Source organism: Callionymus lyra, chromosome 2 (assembly GCF_982586985.1).
Source record: "Callionymus lyra chromosome 2, fCalLyr1.hap1.1, whole genome shotgun sequence".
NCBI classification, from domain to species: Eukaryota; Metazoa; Chordata; class Actinopteri; order Syngnathiformes; family Callionymidae; genus Callionymus; species Callionymus lyra.
Window position 1 is genome coordinate 32,134,825 of NC_141819.1, and position 16,968 is coordinate 32,151,792.

The 16,968-nt window shown below is 40.2% G+C and overlaps 1 protein-coding gene across 2 annotated transcripts; it reads left to right on the forward strand.

Moving 5' to 3' along the window:
- Positions 1 to 271: 271 nt before the first annotated feature.
- LOC148086569 (excitatory amino acid transporter 5-like) lies at positions 272 to 14,158 on the forward strand. 2 transcript variants are annotated; one of them, XM_087784726.1, is made up of 12 exons: positions 272 to 524; positions 581 to 914; positions 6,424 to 6,503; positions 7,539 to 7,754; positions 9,163 to 9,205; positions 9,684 to 9,891; positions 10,242 to 10,341; positions 11,317 to 11,550; positions 11,614 to 11,808; positions 11,934 to 12,068; positions 12,812 to 12,914; positions 12,989 to 14,158. In XM_087784726.1, the coding sequence occupies exons 2-12, from the start codon at positions 660 to 662 to the stop codon at positions 13,142 to 13,144; spliced, it is 1,725 nt and encodes a 574-aa protein (XP_087640852.1). In that variant the 5' UTR covers positions 272 to 524; positions 581 to 659; the 3' UTR covers positions 13,145 to 14,158. The 2 variants fall into 2 exon arrangements, with proteins under 2 accessions (XP_087640852.1, XP_087640851.1); XM_087784725.1 differs by having other exon boundaries at positions 272 to 914.
- Positions 14,159 to 16,968: the final 2,810 nt, after the last annotated feature.

Genomic DNA, 16,968 nt, shown 5'->3' on the forward strand with positions numbered 1-16,968 from the left:
CAAACTATCACCTGTATTTTTCTCTTGTGGCTTTTGCTAGAGCGACTCCTAGTGGAGATCAACGGGGCTGCAGCTATATATTACTGACGGACTTCTGTTGAAGTATTTACCGAAGAAAATGGCATGAAATAGTTTTATACAACTTGAACCCCTAAAATATACTTATTAGATGTATTTAATATCCATTGAGTAAATTCGTTTAATATGTTGAAACGTTATTGCAATCTTACACAAACTTATCCTTTGGCAATATTTGTTGTTAAGAGTTAATTATATTTACAAAAAAAAAAACTGTGAGGAAAAAAATGTCTGAGGTCCAGACACATTACAAGACTTTATTTATTCAATGCTTTATATCTACTGTTTAATCCTTCTTAACTCTAAATGATTAGTCATTTTTAATTGTTTTGAACTCTGTGTTTATTTTTACAATTTTCAAGCATGGTAAAAAAGCCGGACCAGTAGGATCCACACAAAAGGCGTGTCAAGTGTTTGCTTCCCTCTAAGCCTCTTAGTGCAGGTAAGTCTGCAGCCAGCAGCCGCTCTGATGGACCCTGATGACTTAATCCTTCCCTGGAAGTGCTTGTTGCCCCAATGTCACAGGCTTGACACGCTGCCAGAAAGACCGAAAAGGACGGAGCTGAGGAGATCCGGAGGAAATGGACGAGCTGCTGTTACCAGGCGCTGAGGAGGAGGCTCGATCCGACAACAGTTCTTATGCACCGGGCCCGGCGGGGAAAAAGACCATGGGGGACCGGCTGAAGTCTTTCCTGCAGGTGAAGCCTGGCAGGGAGCTGAAGAAAAACATCAGGGACTTTTGCAAGAGGAACGGGCTCCTGACTCTGTCGGTCGTCGCCGTGGTGACCGGCTGCACCCTGGGATTCATGCTGAGGGGGACGCAGCTGTCCACACAGGTACTGGCTCAACTGGAGGGGCTTTTGTAGATGATTTGAAACACTTAGATGAGAGATAGGAGATAGAGATTATTAGTTTTAGGGTTCACTTCTGGCCTCCACTTTATCAAACTCCTAAACTCTGAGTGTTTGGGATTTATTTCTTGATCGTCCGTGACCTTTTCACCGATGCTTCGTTTCTTCTGTAAATCATCACCGTTCACAATGAGATCTTTAGTTTTCAGTGTCAGACTTTTACTCTTAAATGTTCTCAAGGAGATGTTCCCAGTCCACTTGTAGTTCTGGACAGTGATCCTGATAATACTAAGACAAAAGTACTAACTTGGTCTGAGAAAACCGGACAAGTCCCAAAGTCAGATGACGGACCGTTCCAGTAAACAATATACGTGCCAGAAAAGAAGATCAAATAGTTGGAGGCAGCTCAAGTCTGTAGCTTTTAGGAAGCATCAGATGTACTTGAAGTTTTACACACATAATAATAAATTATAATGACCACAAATGAATAAACTATTATTAAATTATTATTAAAAGATCCACTAAAATGGGATGAAAATGATAAGAAAACCAATTGCAAAGTAATTTCTAGTCGTCAAAAGGAAGAAATGTATAAAGTATTTTATATGAAATAACTGATGGTCCCAAAGATTCTAAACAAAAGAAAGAAAAGTAAAAACTGTGGAAACATTAACTACAATTAATACCAGATGACCGTCAATAAATAACATACCTCTGCCAAGGACCTAATTTCACACTTGATTTGAAGCAGCCTGATGTACAATAAAATCATTTACACAACTTCTCAGATTTTGAGAATTCTGTCACAGCATTTTGAATTCTCCTGACTGGGACTCCAGCCCGGTCCACTGGTCTTGTGAGCTCAGCAGCATGACGTTAAATCTTTTGCATCATATTGAGATGCCTTAAGACACATTTTGTAAACACAGTCCCATTTTTTTTTTTTTGCTATGAAGTCAAATTATGGCTTTATTTTTGCTATATATGAACTGGCCTGACAAATTAGCAGCATCAGTAGGAAGCCATCAAAGTGAATGAAAACACTTTCCATATCCGGATGAAAAAAAAGGAACATTAAGGTTTAAATATGAGCAGAACCTTGAGTGATTTTAGTCCAACATAAACAAGTAAAAACTTCAAAAGTATTCATGTATCAGAACTGCTTTTTCAACTTCATTGTTAACTTTACCTGATATTATAAATGTAAATAATGTCTGAGACAGTTTGAACGGTTTAGAAAGAACATCTTTAGTAATATTACACTAATATTTTATATTAATGGTGGACACAGCATATAGCTCTGAGCAAACAATCTGACTCAGTTTTAATGTCTGATCTGGACATTTCTTCAATGTTTGTTCTGTTCCAAGCGAAGCTGATGATTATTTTGAGACGTAGATCTGGCTGCTTCCCTGTGCTCCAGAGATCATGCTTCTACTGACAAAGATCTAACATAATTAATCTGTCTCTGGTTAACAGGGTGATTGTTTCTTCTGCGTCAGGCCTAAAAACTGGAGCGACGTGTGCAAATCTAAACCTCAACTAATTAATGACTTTGCTGATGACGTCAGATTTTAAAACTCAAACTGAAAACAAACTTGAAATTAAATCACTAGTGACTCTTGTTCACAAGTCACACAGATCCTCTGAGTCGGTATATTGATCAGCAGAGTTCTTGACCAGTTTGGAAGTTTCACAGTCTTTCACAAGTGACATGAAAGCTGAGGCACTTCCTGTTTATAGTCACACACGACACTTTATCTACTGTAGATATGAAGCTACAACGGACGTCCACTGAACTTTTTTGAAATGCTGTATTTTTGAATAATTACATTAAATAATTCGAATACTGAAATGTTTTTTACATTAAGAAAATAAAATAAAGGCACTTCTCTAAATTGTTACAGTGGCAACACAGTCTTTATCCGATCATCACATTTTAACATCGTTCCTGCCTAAATCCTTAGAAACCATGAGATGTGATATAAGATGTTTGAGACCCCAGACGTCGAAACAAAGTATTGACACATTGTCAGGAAAACGACTTTATTGACACACCAGTGCGTCTATTTTGTCACGTGATCAACTATGAGTCGCATGATTGGCTAAAAGTTCAAGAAGCTTGTTACTTTTTTGGTATTGTCTGGTGGAACTGTTAAACAGGCCTTTTTTTATATTGAATTTAAAAGGATACTAATTAATAAATATTAAATTAAAAATATATATATTTTAGTTATTGGAATTAGAATATCAAAGTCTGTGTGAAAAAATGTATTAATTTAGAAAATATTTGATTTTAAATGAAGTTGTACAAAAGCGAAACCCTTTTAATAAAAATAATTCAACCTTTCAATGTACAAATTATTTAATTCAGCCATTCTATATTTTGATGGCACTGATCAACTCTTTACATCAATAGCTACAAATCTGCCAATTTGAGATTCTGCTAACATTAGACCCCCCCAGTAGATTGACCTACTTAAATAGATGGGCCAACAGGAAGTCGTTAGTCGCAAAAAAGCAACAGCTAATCTTTGTCTGTTGTTGAGTCCGTTTAAACACAAACTTGGGGCTGGTGGGTAAATCCTTTTTTTCAATAATCTCACGGAATTATGTTTCCAGGTCTGTCATTTGCAGACTGACTAGCTGCTGTCGAGGTGGAGAAAATGCAGGTCGCAGGCTGGACTTAAAAGGTCTCTTGATGTCAGCGATAAGTGGATGACAGTGGCCGATGTGTTCACGTGCACTCTGGTCACTCTGGTCACCCTGGTCACTCTGGTCACTCTGGTCACCCTGGTCACTCTGCTCACTCTGCTCACTCTGGTCACACTGCTCACTCTGGTCACACTGCTCACACTGGTCACTCTGGTCACTCTGGTCACCCTGCTCACTCTGCTCACTCTGCTCACACTGCTCACTCTGGTCACTCTGGTCACCCTGGTCACTCTGGTCACTCTGGTCACCCTGGTCACTCTGCTCACTCTGCTCACTCTGGTCACCCTGCTCACTCTGGTCACCCTGGTCACCCTGGTCACTCTGCTCACTCTGGTCACTCTGGTCACCCTGCTCACTCTGGTCACTCTGGTCACCCTGCTCACTCTGGTCAGCGACCAAAGAGACAAAATCTCAGTTTATCGCCTCACAAACACAGGGAAACCTTTGGCCTCTTGAAACACTGAAAATTAGAAACATACCTGATAATTAATCGTCATAAATCTGTATTCATTCTAATTTAAGGAAAGATGACGGAAACATTTTTTTTTCTTTCTTCTCGCTTCTCCCGAGCACATGTGAAGACAAAACTGTCAGCAACGCAGTAAATAACAATGAAAATGATGGCATTTTGATTTAGCATCTTCTACATTTGAGGCGTTGACGGTTCATATTTGTTTGATAAATCCATTTTTTTTTATTCTAAAAACATTAATTTGATGTATTCCAAGTAGACTCTTGTCTTCTTCACTCCTTTTGCTCCTATTTCTTCCTTCTGTTTCTTCACCCTCCTTTTTTTCTGTGTCCTCCTTTGTTTCTACTTCTTTTTTTTATCGTCGTGTTCTTGATTTTTTTTGTCTGACATTTAACTTTTAACTCAACATGTTCTTTGCTCTTCCTTTACCCTTTTTTTTCCCTCCATTACTCATCCTTCTACTACTCTTTTTTTCTCAGCCCATCTTTGCTTCTTTTTCTCCTGTTCCTTTTCCTCCTGCTTCTCATTCCTCCTGTTTTATCCTTGTCTTCTTCTCCTTTCTTCTTTTGACTCCTTTGTTCCCCTCTTTCCCTGTTCCTCCTTGTCCTCTTCTGCTCTTCTCCCTTCATTCTTCCATGACCTTCTCCTCCTCTTTCTCTTCACGCTTCTTCCTTCTTCTCGTCCTGCATCTGTCATCACAGCAAGTCCTCAATCATACACCTCAACCACTGATTCACAGCTATTACAAGTCTTTATTTACTGCATTCATGTCCTCTTCTGCTCTCTCCGGTCCACTTTTCCAAAACATCCATGTCGCTTCTCGTCTTTTTCTTTGCCAGCCTTCTTTCTTCTCCATCACATGTTTCTTTGACCTCCTTCAGTTGTACAAAGCGTTGGTGTCTATCCTCCCTAGATTAGTCCCGGAGAACATTCATTTCAAAAGGATTTAAGGATCACGAAGAGTACACTTCCTTGTGTTGTTCGTAGATCCTGGAGCTACAGATGAACAAAAGGTTCATAAATACTGTACATGCTTAATTAATGACCAAAGTGATCAACTCTTCTGTGTAATAATCAGCACATTTCTTTGAAGAGTCTCCTACTAGTAAGTTAGTAAGTAAGTAAAGGTTTTTTGTAAAGCGCCTTTAACGATCAAATACAATACACAGTTAAAATATATACTTTAAAGGACCAAGACACACAAAACAAACACAGGAGTCCCAGAAAATCAGGGAAAAGAAGGAGTCAGTGGATCCATTAAAAACAGAGGGAGAGGACGATCGTTTTCAAAGCTTAGGATCAACAGTCTGGAAGGATTTCTCTCCTCTGGTCCTGAACCGTGTGCGAGGAACCATCAGTAGATTCTGATCCACAGACCTCAGAGCCCGAGCTGGGGTGTAAGGCTGGATCAGATCAGTGATGTAAGGAGGAGTCTGACCATGAATAGATCTGAAAGTAAGAACCAAAATTTAAAAATTGATCCTGAAAGAAACTGGAAGCCAGTGAAGAGTTTTAAGGATCGGAGAAATGTGAGTTCTTCTACTAGAGCGGGTCAGAATTCTAGCCGCAGGGTTCTCTATTAACTGCTGGCGAGACAGCTCCTTCTTGTTTAGACACGAATAAAAACTGTTGCAATAGTCCAGGCGAGAAGAAACAAACGCATGGATTACAAGCTCCAGATCATGTCGTAACATCATTTTCCCAAGTTTAGAGATTTTTTTCTCGGTTGAAGGAAACAATTTCTGGTCAGTTATTTCTGGTCAGTGTTGTACTGGAGACATACTACTACATTCTACTAGTGACTTATAATGCAAAGCATTTGATCAATAAATGGTTTTATATCACAGTGTTCTGCTCGTAGTGATGATTACACGATTAGGTGTGTTAACACACATGTTGTTCTCTTAGAGGTGACAATGACGGTCACATTAACAGTGAATGTGTATTTGTGAAAACATGGCTGCTGTGATTCTAGTGAGAGAATACAAACATAAGGACATATTTCATGTTGGTGTTTTTCTTTTTTCTTTTTAATGATTAAAATGAAAGTTAAAACACATTGTCTGTCGCGAGTAGACCTAGCGTCATTCATGACTAAACACTTGCAGGTGATGTTCCTCAGTTTTTCCCGCAGTTATCTTGATCTTTTAAGTATATATTTTATTGAGTATTATTTTGATTGTCTAAGCGCTTTGGGACCCTGGTCTAGAAAAGCGCTCTATAAATATAAATTACTTACTTACTTACTCCAAACTGTCAAAGATGATTTTGATTTGCTCTCTAATACTTGTCTTTGTTTGGATCTAGGCCAAGATCTACTTCTCGTTTCCTGGAGAATTGTTGATGAGGATGTTAAAGATGCTCATCCTGCCGCTCATCACGTCCAGGTGAGTCCAAAACTGCCTTATCAAAAAAACTATATTTGGAATTCAAATTCCAGTATTTGACCACAGTGTGGAGCTGCACAGGCTGGTGGATGAATGTGTCATTAATCTGTCTCTAAGGGTTATTTCACAATGTGGGTTTGGGTTTCATTGTCCAGTCCTGAGTCACAACAACAGATTACCATGAACGAGAGCATTTGATAGCCTGTTAGCGCAGCGTCTAATCCTGACAAACTGGAAATCGGACTAAGAGATGACCAGAGGAAATCCTTTGTCACTCTGTTATTTGTGTAATATGTTGTCACTGATGAATTTTCGTATATTATTTATTTTATTGTTGTATTATTATATTTGTCTGTATGTGTGCCCATGGAGTTTTTTTGTTTGCTTGTTTCTTAGTGAAACAAAAAAAAAACGCGAAAAACAAAAATAACAATACAAAAACATCTCACTCACTTGAGAAGTGAAAAGTCAAATGGCATATTCTCTTTCTTTTTAACACGTCCATTACAAAAATAAAAAACGTAAGCTCTATAATCTATACTAGGTAGTCTCTTTTTTATGATATTTCACGTCTGGTTTGCTTTCCAATTGCATTTCTACTTCCACGCTTTGGAATAATTAAAAATAAATCAAGATAGAAATAAATGCTTTAAATAAATACATTTTCCCATTAATCTGTGATCATTTTTTTTTTTTTCTTTAAATTGCATCACTTCTCATATGGGCTGCATCTTTCAAATATTTTAGTAATAAAGTAAACTACTGAAAAATCCATCGATTAATCAAGTTATCTGGCAAGTTACTAGTTTGAAATTGAGCAATTATAAATAAATTATGAATTACTTTCCTTTTGCAGTTGTGTATATCAAATATTGTTAATTATTTATTGATGGATTTTATAAAACAATCAATGCATTCTAAATTGCAAATGTATTCAACAACACATTTAGAATTGAATTAACCATTAGTTGAGGAAAAATAGATTGATTTGAATTCCTGCGCTGACTTAACATCCACTGTCGACTTGTGTCACAGTTTAATGTCAGGTTTGTCGTCCATGGAGTCCAGAGCCTGCTGCCGCATGGGCGTGCTGACCGTCACCTACTACCTCTGGACCACATTTATTGCTGTGGTGGTCGGCATTGTTCTGGTCATCATCATCAAACCCGGCGTCGGGACGGAAGTGGAGAGCAACCGACTCGGTGGAGGCCCCGTGATGACGTCCGCGGACGCCCTCCTCGACTTGATCAGGTGAGAGGGAGATATTTATTGCCTTGCAGGAGAAAAGTCTGAGGCTTGCGGGCCATTTTTGTTGTGGTTTTGTAGCTGTCTTGATCATAGCAGACCTTGTGCATCGATGAATGGTCTAGTTTGGTAACATGCACACATTGAATTGATAGTAAGATAATTTGGTCTCAGTAGACAGAATGAATAAACAAGAGAGTAACTGGGATATCTGAGGGTAATTACATTTTAATTAAAATACCATTATTTCTAGAGTACATTCCGCATCTATACTACATTATAACGAGGAAAAAATGTGTACATGTATATAAGACGCACTTGTCTATAAGTCCCAATTCCATTTTGTACCATTTTGTGCCATTCAAATTCAGATAAAAAAAAATAAAAGAATAAATAATTTCTCCAATCAGTTCTAATAAATTGCCAGAACAATGTCTTGATAAAATAATAAACCACCTCTATTGTCGAGTTCCGCTATCTGTTCTTATTGCCAATGAAAAGCTTTTGGCGTCATTTTTGCAATAGTCAGTTCTTTACGCTGCCGTCTCCAAATTCTCACCATTTATTAAGTGATTCCACATTTATGAAATAAAACATATATGTTAAAATACAGACTATAGCAGAGTCTATACTGTGAACAATTGGGGATAATTGGAGTTTCAAAGATATTTTTTTTGGACAGATTCTTCTCCAGGCAGAGACATTCCGTGGGAAAGCTGAGCCAAAAGACAAAATCCTGGTGGATTTATATTGGTCCCAGGTTTCAATAATTGCCTGAAATAAGATTTCTTTTCTTTGTACCTGCAACAAAGATTGAAAAAGTAATGCTAAGATAAGGGACCTTCATTAACCTGAGTGGAGCCGGGAGTCCATCCCAGCTAGTCTGGGTAAGATGCTGGTGTAGAGTCTGGAGTGCATCAAAAGGCTAAATATCTGAAGGAATATCTGAGTCCTCTAGACAAATGATTGTGACTGAAGTCCGATTCAAAAGTGAATATATAATAAATCCACTCTAGTGTTGACGACATCGAGGGATGTGAGTGATGTGAGCGACGCCTCCGCGGTCCTCTGTGCGTCGCTTAGATCAATAAAGGCGTAGAACCACTCTCAGGAATCCAATTAGAGAACAGAGATGATTAGTTTTATTTTTAGTAATCCGGGGGGATTAAGTGAAAAGATTAGTCGTCGTGCTTCGGTGGGACGCAGGCCAGCTTCTGCCACTGCACGTTTACAGACTTGGGTCTCGTGCTGATCTGAGGCCACTCCCCCTCACAAGCATGTTGTGTGCATCATCCTCTTGACATCTGACTCCACCGGTGATCAGATCAACTCCATTCCATGACCCTTGTGTCCTTTCAATGCCCGCCCCCGCTTCCTTGTTGTTCAAGGTCTAATGGTTTCTTGGTCTCTGCAGGAACATGGTTCCTTCCAACCTGATAGAGGCCACATTTCAGCAGGTGAGTTTCACCACAACAGCAACCAAATGAACCACCTTTGGTCCGTCACTAGAGATACGCTACGGAGAAAAGAAGGATAATAAGATACTGGATGTTTTTTTTTTAGTCTTGAAACATGTTTTTCTGATTTTATGTTGATGACTAATGATTCTGCCCCTATTTTTTCACACTCAAATGACTAATTTTCCTACCCATAACTGTGACGGCTGATTTATTAGTTAAAGGCTCAATTGTAACAGACTTTTTGTGATGAGATTTCAGTTAATCTGAGAGCAAAATAAAATGTTCTTATAGAGTGTAAGTCAAAATCTATCGCCTTTTGTTTATAATATAAGAAAGTTTTATTGATCTAAGGACATGCCTGGAGTTTACAAGGAACACATGGACACAGATTTTCCTTTAACCTCTCTTCTTGAAAAATAAACTATTTATACAATATGTCCACTTTTCTAACCTTATCAATCTTCTCTTCTCACAGTACAAAACAGACCTGATCCCCATCCTCAAAGTCCCGACTAAAATCATTCAGCACAACTTTGTCTACGTGGTCCCAGACGACAGCGACCCCAAAGGTCAGACGGTGTACCTGGAGCTGACCCCGCCTCCGGAGGTCATTTACAAAACCAGTCCCGGGAAGAGTCAGCAGATGAACGTCCTCGGCATCGTTATCTTCTCCGCCACAATGGGTGAGCAGAACCGGAGCGAGTGGTGTGAGTGCTTGGAGCAAACGAGTCCATCACAGTGACAGGAAGGGAAGGTCGTGTTCACACGAAGAGGATCTACAGTGTTGGAAGTGAAGAGGTGGAAGAAGATGTGGGGATTGAGTGTGTATTAGTGTGATGATGTGGTGCAGGGAATGGATGAACTCGAACTGCTAGAGGTTCTTAAAAAAAAGACCACTAATGATGATGTCACACTGTTATATATAATTATAACAAATATTTGACAAAATATATCTATCACGTCCATCCCTACTGTTCCGCTCATTAGGGGGCGCTTGTGTTGGTCAGTTATTTTAACAGGACTCTTCTTGCAGGACTGTTGCTGGGCAGGATGGGCGAGCGAGGAGCTCCGCTGGTCAACGTCTGCCAGTGCATCAACGAGTGCGTGATGAAGATCATAAACGCCGCTGTGTGGTGAGCGAGAAACTTCAACGTCATCGCTTTTGTTACTGTCGCATTGAGAGAAATATCCAGCAGTGAAAACTGACTGTTTATAACAAATGTCTATTGTTAATACAGACCTGTGTGAGGGGGTTCATTGCATATGTGATGCTATCCGTATCAGCAGCCTCAATGAGGGTGACCCGAATGGCTCCAATTATGCTTTGCCGCCCAGCAAACCAATCACATTTGGCTGTCACTTTTGACATAGCAACATAGAAATGGGTTTATTTGCTGTTAAAAAAAATCACTTGGGTCGAGTCAGACTTGCCACAGAGACTTAAGTTAAGTGAGATTTTTACTCGTGTTGGACGTCATTACGCTCGCACTCAAAGACGGTTGACCCGATGACCAGTCATGCGAAGAAAACGTGCGGGTGCTGACATCATCGTAGCTCCGACCGCCTCCGGCACATGAGCAGATTAACTGGGGCTGAGGATTATTTACCTGTAGGCGTGAAAACATTCTGACTGTTGACAGCAGCTGTTTAGTCACAACATTAGCGATGATTCTCAAGTCAAAGTCAAATATCCCTCAATCGATTATCATCTGTTTGACAATTTTTAATTCTTTAAAAGTGGATAATTGAAATTTACTGAGTAAATTTGATATTTTAATAGTGTTAAATACCTCTTTTCTGTTGATCAAACAGATCTTAAATCTCAATTTTGATATTTTATATTAACATGGCCAAAGTTAAATGACACATTTTGATGTGTGTTTAATTTGTTGGTGAGTCGCCAATCTTTCATTCGTCTCCTGCCATGATTTACTTATTTCTTGATGTTTGATGTAAATAGAAACTAACTGACCAGTATCATTTTTTTAATTATATTTTGACCAGTAAAAAAAAAATTAAATGTCAGAGCTTAAAGAGCAACATTTCTGTTTCTCTGATCCACGACAGCAGGTTGACTACATGTGTCTTGATGTCTGATCTCTCCAAAGGTACTTCCCCTTTGGTATCGTCTTCCTCGTTGCCGGGAAGATCCTGGAAATGCAGGACCCGAGCACGCTGGGCAAGAAGCTGGGCTGGTACGGCCTCACGGTCATCGCCGGCCTCTTCGTCCACGGGCTCATCCTGCTGCCGCTCTTCTACTTCATCCTCACCAAGAAGAATCCCTTCACCTACATCCGTGGTCTCCTGCAGGCCTTGGTCATCGCCCTGGCGACCTCTTCCAGGTGAGCCCGGCTTCACCGTCCTCCTCGAGCGGCTCCGGTGTTTACGCCGCGCTCTCTCTTCAGCTCTGCCACGCTGCCCATCACCATGAAGTGTCTGCTGGAGAACTGTCAGGTCGACCGCCAGATCGCTCGCTTCGTGCTGCCCGTGGGCGCCACCATCAACATGGACGGCACCGCTCTGTATGAGGCCGTGGCAGCCATCTTCATAGCCCAGGTCAACGACTACGAATTAGACTTTGGCCAGTTGGTCACCATCAGGTAAAGAAACCCTCAGGGGTCGATACTTGGACAATTATAATTTACAGAGAGATTAAAGAAGGACGTTCAAGTTAAACTTCAATTGGGTTTAACAAAGGTGTTGATAGTTGAACACTGTTTTCCAGCATCACAGCAACAGCGGCCAGTATCGGAGCAGCAGGTATTCCACAAGCTGGTCTGGTTACTATGGTGATCGTACTGACGTCTGTGGGGCTGCCAGCTGATGACATCACACTCATTGTAGCGATCGACTGGATACTGTAAGTTGACATTACGCCTTTCTTGTTTTGAGATCTTGGTATGGGTTTTTTTGGCAAAATTTTGGATTTCCTCTGACCCGACTTTGATTAGCAATAGGACTGAACCACACAAACGGGGTGTTTGCCATTGGCTGGCTTCAACTGTCAATCAACGGCAGAGGAGGTTTTTGCTTGGCTGGAAAAGTGGTGTTTACGACTGCCTCGTTTTGCATACAGGATGAGCGGGAATATCGAATATTATAGATATGGAATTAGAAAGAAATTAAGTAGATGATAGATATACATGGATTACATTCATACATACATAGTTACATATACAGTACATTGGTATATAGATACATGGATACATAGATACAACCATATCTTATCTGGATTATATCCATCCAGGCAAGTGATTTAGGTATTCCTTGATGTGGCCGTCCTGCTCTAAAGTGAATTTAAGATAGTTTCACGTCAATGATTGATTAAAGGGAAAAGCTACTGATGTGTGTGGGACTTAATAACTGTTAGATTTAGATTTTTGACGTAATAAACAGCTTTATAGATCAAATGAGGGATGAATAAATGACTATTTAAATTCCTGGACAATCGGATGGAACTTCCATCCTTCCATCATGGATGGATGAAAGGATAACTCAATGGATGGTACATTAGATGATAATGATTTTCTTAATAGTATTGATGTGCATTGTTTGGTTGATCCTTGATGGTGAGCGTGTGTGACATGTTCTCTGTGTGTTCAGTGACCGGTTCAGGACCATGATCAACGTTCTGGGCGACGCCCTGGCCGCCGGAATCATCGCTCACCTGTGCCGGAAAGATTTTCCTCTGAGCGGGACAGGAAAGGTAGTAACCACTTCAGTTACATATATATTTAGGATAACAAGGAGGTGGTTCTAACGTTGGATCTCATCCTCCAGACCGTCCCGTCCTACGGCTCCCAGGACCCTCGCAACAACTCCCACGGCATGGACGTGCCACTGACAGAGATCCACACTCACAAGGACTGCATGTTCGACGACTCTGTGAGCGAAAGGCATGCGCACACGGTCTACTACAACATCTGTCAGGTGTGACCGGATCTCTCGCCCGATGTCCTCACGACCCTCAATCACATGTGCCATCTGAAGGGACGCAGTCGAAAGATCTCTCTCAGGAGAGGGACCACCGGTCAGACATACCAAATGAACGTTTCACATAGAGGATCATGGGTACATGGTGAGCAAAGACGCTTTGACTGTTCATTTGAAGCCTTCTTCTTGACCTGTCTGGACTCTCGTCAGGCCGCCAAAGCAAATGTTCTTCCCGCCTACTCTTCACAAACGCTTCATCACCTCTTCCCGTTTTTTTTTCATACTCTATGAAAGTAAACCATGGCTGAAGCTTCTGAGGAACAATGAGTTAGTTTTTCCTCCACAAGTCTTCACGACAACAAACCAATCCAATATAAGACGTTCTGTCTGATACCAAGAATATGTTAAAGCCATTATTGCGTAACATTTCAAAGAAAGAAAAAAATATCAGAGTTTTTCCTGCCGCGCTGTTTATCATCGTCCACATCACTGATGCTGACCAATGAGGATAATGCAGGTCTTTATATCCGTTAGAGATTAGATGAGCTAAACGGCAGGATCACAAAGCTTCAAGAGGCCCAACAAAGACAATCCAAGTGCTCTTCATCAACTTCTTCGTACCTAAAAGCATGCTGGCGTGCGTTCTTATCGGCTTCATGTGAAGCCTACGTGCTTTAATTTTACTGTTTCCTCGTTGTTTTGATCCACCAGACATATGTAGCTTTTTTTTTTATACTTCCGGTTTTTATGAACACGAACATATTTTAGTGTCGGACACCAATAGTTTTGTTGCCTCAAGTTGTTTACACGCTGTTTACTGGAATCATTCTCCTAAACTGTTTTTCAAGAGGGTGTTATCTTAATACTAAATATCGTGGAAGTTGAACATCTTTCCAATGATAAAGTGCCCCAATTTTTGATCACTTTCGCCGATTTACTCTTTGTAACCGTGATTCTCATAGATCTGCCTTATTCTGACTGCTAATCGTTGGTTGAATCTGAAAACCTCGATGTTCATCTGCCAAGTTAAAGCTGAATTTATGAATATGTTTGAATCAATGTTTTTTTTATATAAGAAACACATCTTGTGTTGTCTGTGTGTGAAAATAAATGATGTGTACCATAATTATGTTTGATCGTTTCTTCTATCTTCTGCACACTGAATGAATCAGAATCTCTTTATTGTCATTGCACATAGTACAACCAAATTAAAGTACATCATCCAGAAGGTGCGAATTACAAAACATATTTCAAGAAAAAAATAAAAGGATTAAAAAAGTCAGAAACAAGGAAGAAGTAAGAGGTTTTATAATATGGTCTCGTTATTAAAAGTGCAATGTTTTTTTTGTTTTTTAAGGTGCTCTGAGATGTGTTGTGAAAAAATGTCTTTATTGATCCTTATTTCTGTTTATTCAGTTCATGTATAGCTGAGGGCTAGAAACTGTTCTTGAGTCTGTTTGTGCCAGTTTTGAGGGACCTGTACCCTATGGTTATACAGTAGGACAACACACTCTGGATGGAGCAGCAGTAGAAGGACAGCAGCAGCTTCTCCTCCAGGTTGTTTTTCCTGAGGATCCTAGGAAAGTAAAGTCTCTGCTGGGCCTTCTTGACTATTGTAGTGGTGTTTGTAGTTCAGGAGAAATCCTCTGAGATGAGTGTGCCAAGAAATTTGAAACTCTTTCCACAGTCATTCCAACGTCCCATAAACACATTTGTAGTGTTCGAGAAAATGAACGTCATAGTTTACAGTCACAAGGTTAATCGTCTTTTGTCTGTCTGGTTATTTAGTTGTGCTTTGGCTAAAAATAGAATCAAGTCAGAGAAGCTGTGGAGCTCACCACCAGCAGAGTGTTGCCGACATCAAGCATTGATGGTGGACAAGGAAGCAAAAGTGACTTGCTGGTCATTTTTAAAAGAGGTTAAAAACCATCGGAGGACTTTTTTGCTATTGTATACTTTTAAACTATGCCGATGTGATGTTAATAGTTTTAAAAGTGCCAGGTTTTGCGAAAATTAACTGATAAAAGTGAAAAAGTAAATTGAATAAAGCAATAATAATAATAATGTTTTTAGCTGAATTGCATTAAAATAATTTGAATCATATGAATTCCTAATAGTTTCCGTTGACGCTTCACACCAGGAAGTAGCATGAACAGCATCTTCCTGATGATATCGTCCAGTTCCACCAATCGTAGGTGAGAAGCTTCTGATAGTGAAGAGATTGAGATCATGAAACAGCAGCAGAGTTAACTCACACTCACAGACGAAGACATGGCTGTAGAGATCCTGCTGCTGGTGGTGCTCTTCTCCAACAACATCCAAGCTGAAATCCTCAAGATGAAAAGAACATCTTATCGCTTCATCCTGAACAAAACAGCTGATGACTTCTGCCTGATCTCAAGATGGAGCGGTGAGGAGAAGAAACTTCTGTGGAACTCTTCACATCATCATGACTTCAGTCTGCAGAGAGAAGCTTCTCATCAAATATTCCCTCTGAGGGTTTCAGACTCGGGTCAGTACCAAGAACAGTGCTGGACCCAGAACAACGTGACGCACGAGAGGAACTTCACTCTCCTGGTTTGTGACACACGGAAGATGAGCATTCAGTCTTTTTTCCCTTATGTTGGACAGACACTGGAGCTGACTTGTGACGGTGTGGGACCAAACCAGAGTGTCCAGTGGGCTTTACGTCATTATAACCACAGTACAGGAAATATGGAATTAGCTTTAATCGATGATGAAACATCTTCAAAGCACAAACCACAGCAGTTGAAGAACAAACCATCTCTTCTGCTAACAGTTGTTGAAAGTTCTGGTTCGGTGGATTATTACTGCCTGGAGAAGAACCATCAGAGCTGTGACGTACTGAAAGAGTTTTCTGTTGCTGTACAACCAATGTATATTCACAGCTGGGTGGGAGAGAGTCTGGAGCTGAACTGCTCTGACATCAGTGGAAACAAACCACACGTGAGGAAGATTAAGTCAGTGACAAAAAAAGAAGAGATTCACAACTACACTCTGATGTTTCCATCACTGACCTTGAACCACACAGGTAGATCGACTGTTATCATAAGTACTACCTGTATGTGTGTCCTGAGTCTGACCCGCCTGCTGTTGAGTTCTTCACTGGAGGAGAAAACATGACTTTACAATGTGGCGACTGGAAACAGCCTGGAAAGATTTGCTGGTTCATGAAGACAAACAGAACTGAAGGAAGACAATCACATGTATTAAACCAAGGACCAAAACACAGAATCTTTCTCTCCGTTAAGAGCCTGGTGATCACTAACATCTCAATGGAAGACAGCAGAGAGTTCTGGTGTGTGATTATGAAAAACCTTTGTTGTGTGTTCACATCTAAGACCCTTGTGATGTTCGGAGAGCCAGAGGTTGATCACCATCTAGTGAGGTGATTTCTGATCACATCACCAACTACTTCAATTAAATCATAATGTATCCTATTTGACAAGCCATAGAACACAGTGGATGTTTCTTAATGTCTCCCATCTTTCTGAGCAAAAGCAAAAAAACATTTCTACAGTTGTCAATGCAAGGATTTTGAATGCTTTTGAAAACCTTTAGCTGGAAGTTGAACTTGTTGCTTTCCGCCAAGTTTTAAAAGGCAGAAAAATCCATGAAAAAGGGAGGAAGGGGTTACATTTACGACCAGAAATGCCCACTTGTTAACATGAGGTGAGAGAGAGACAGAGAATCCAGTGCCTGCCGACGCTTTATAAGGAGACCAAAGTTGTTCTTTAAGGTCTATTTGTAATATATTTACCTTTTTCGCTAATGTTGTTTATTCTCTCCAAAATCAGGTTCTGCTG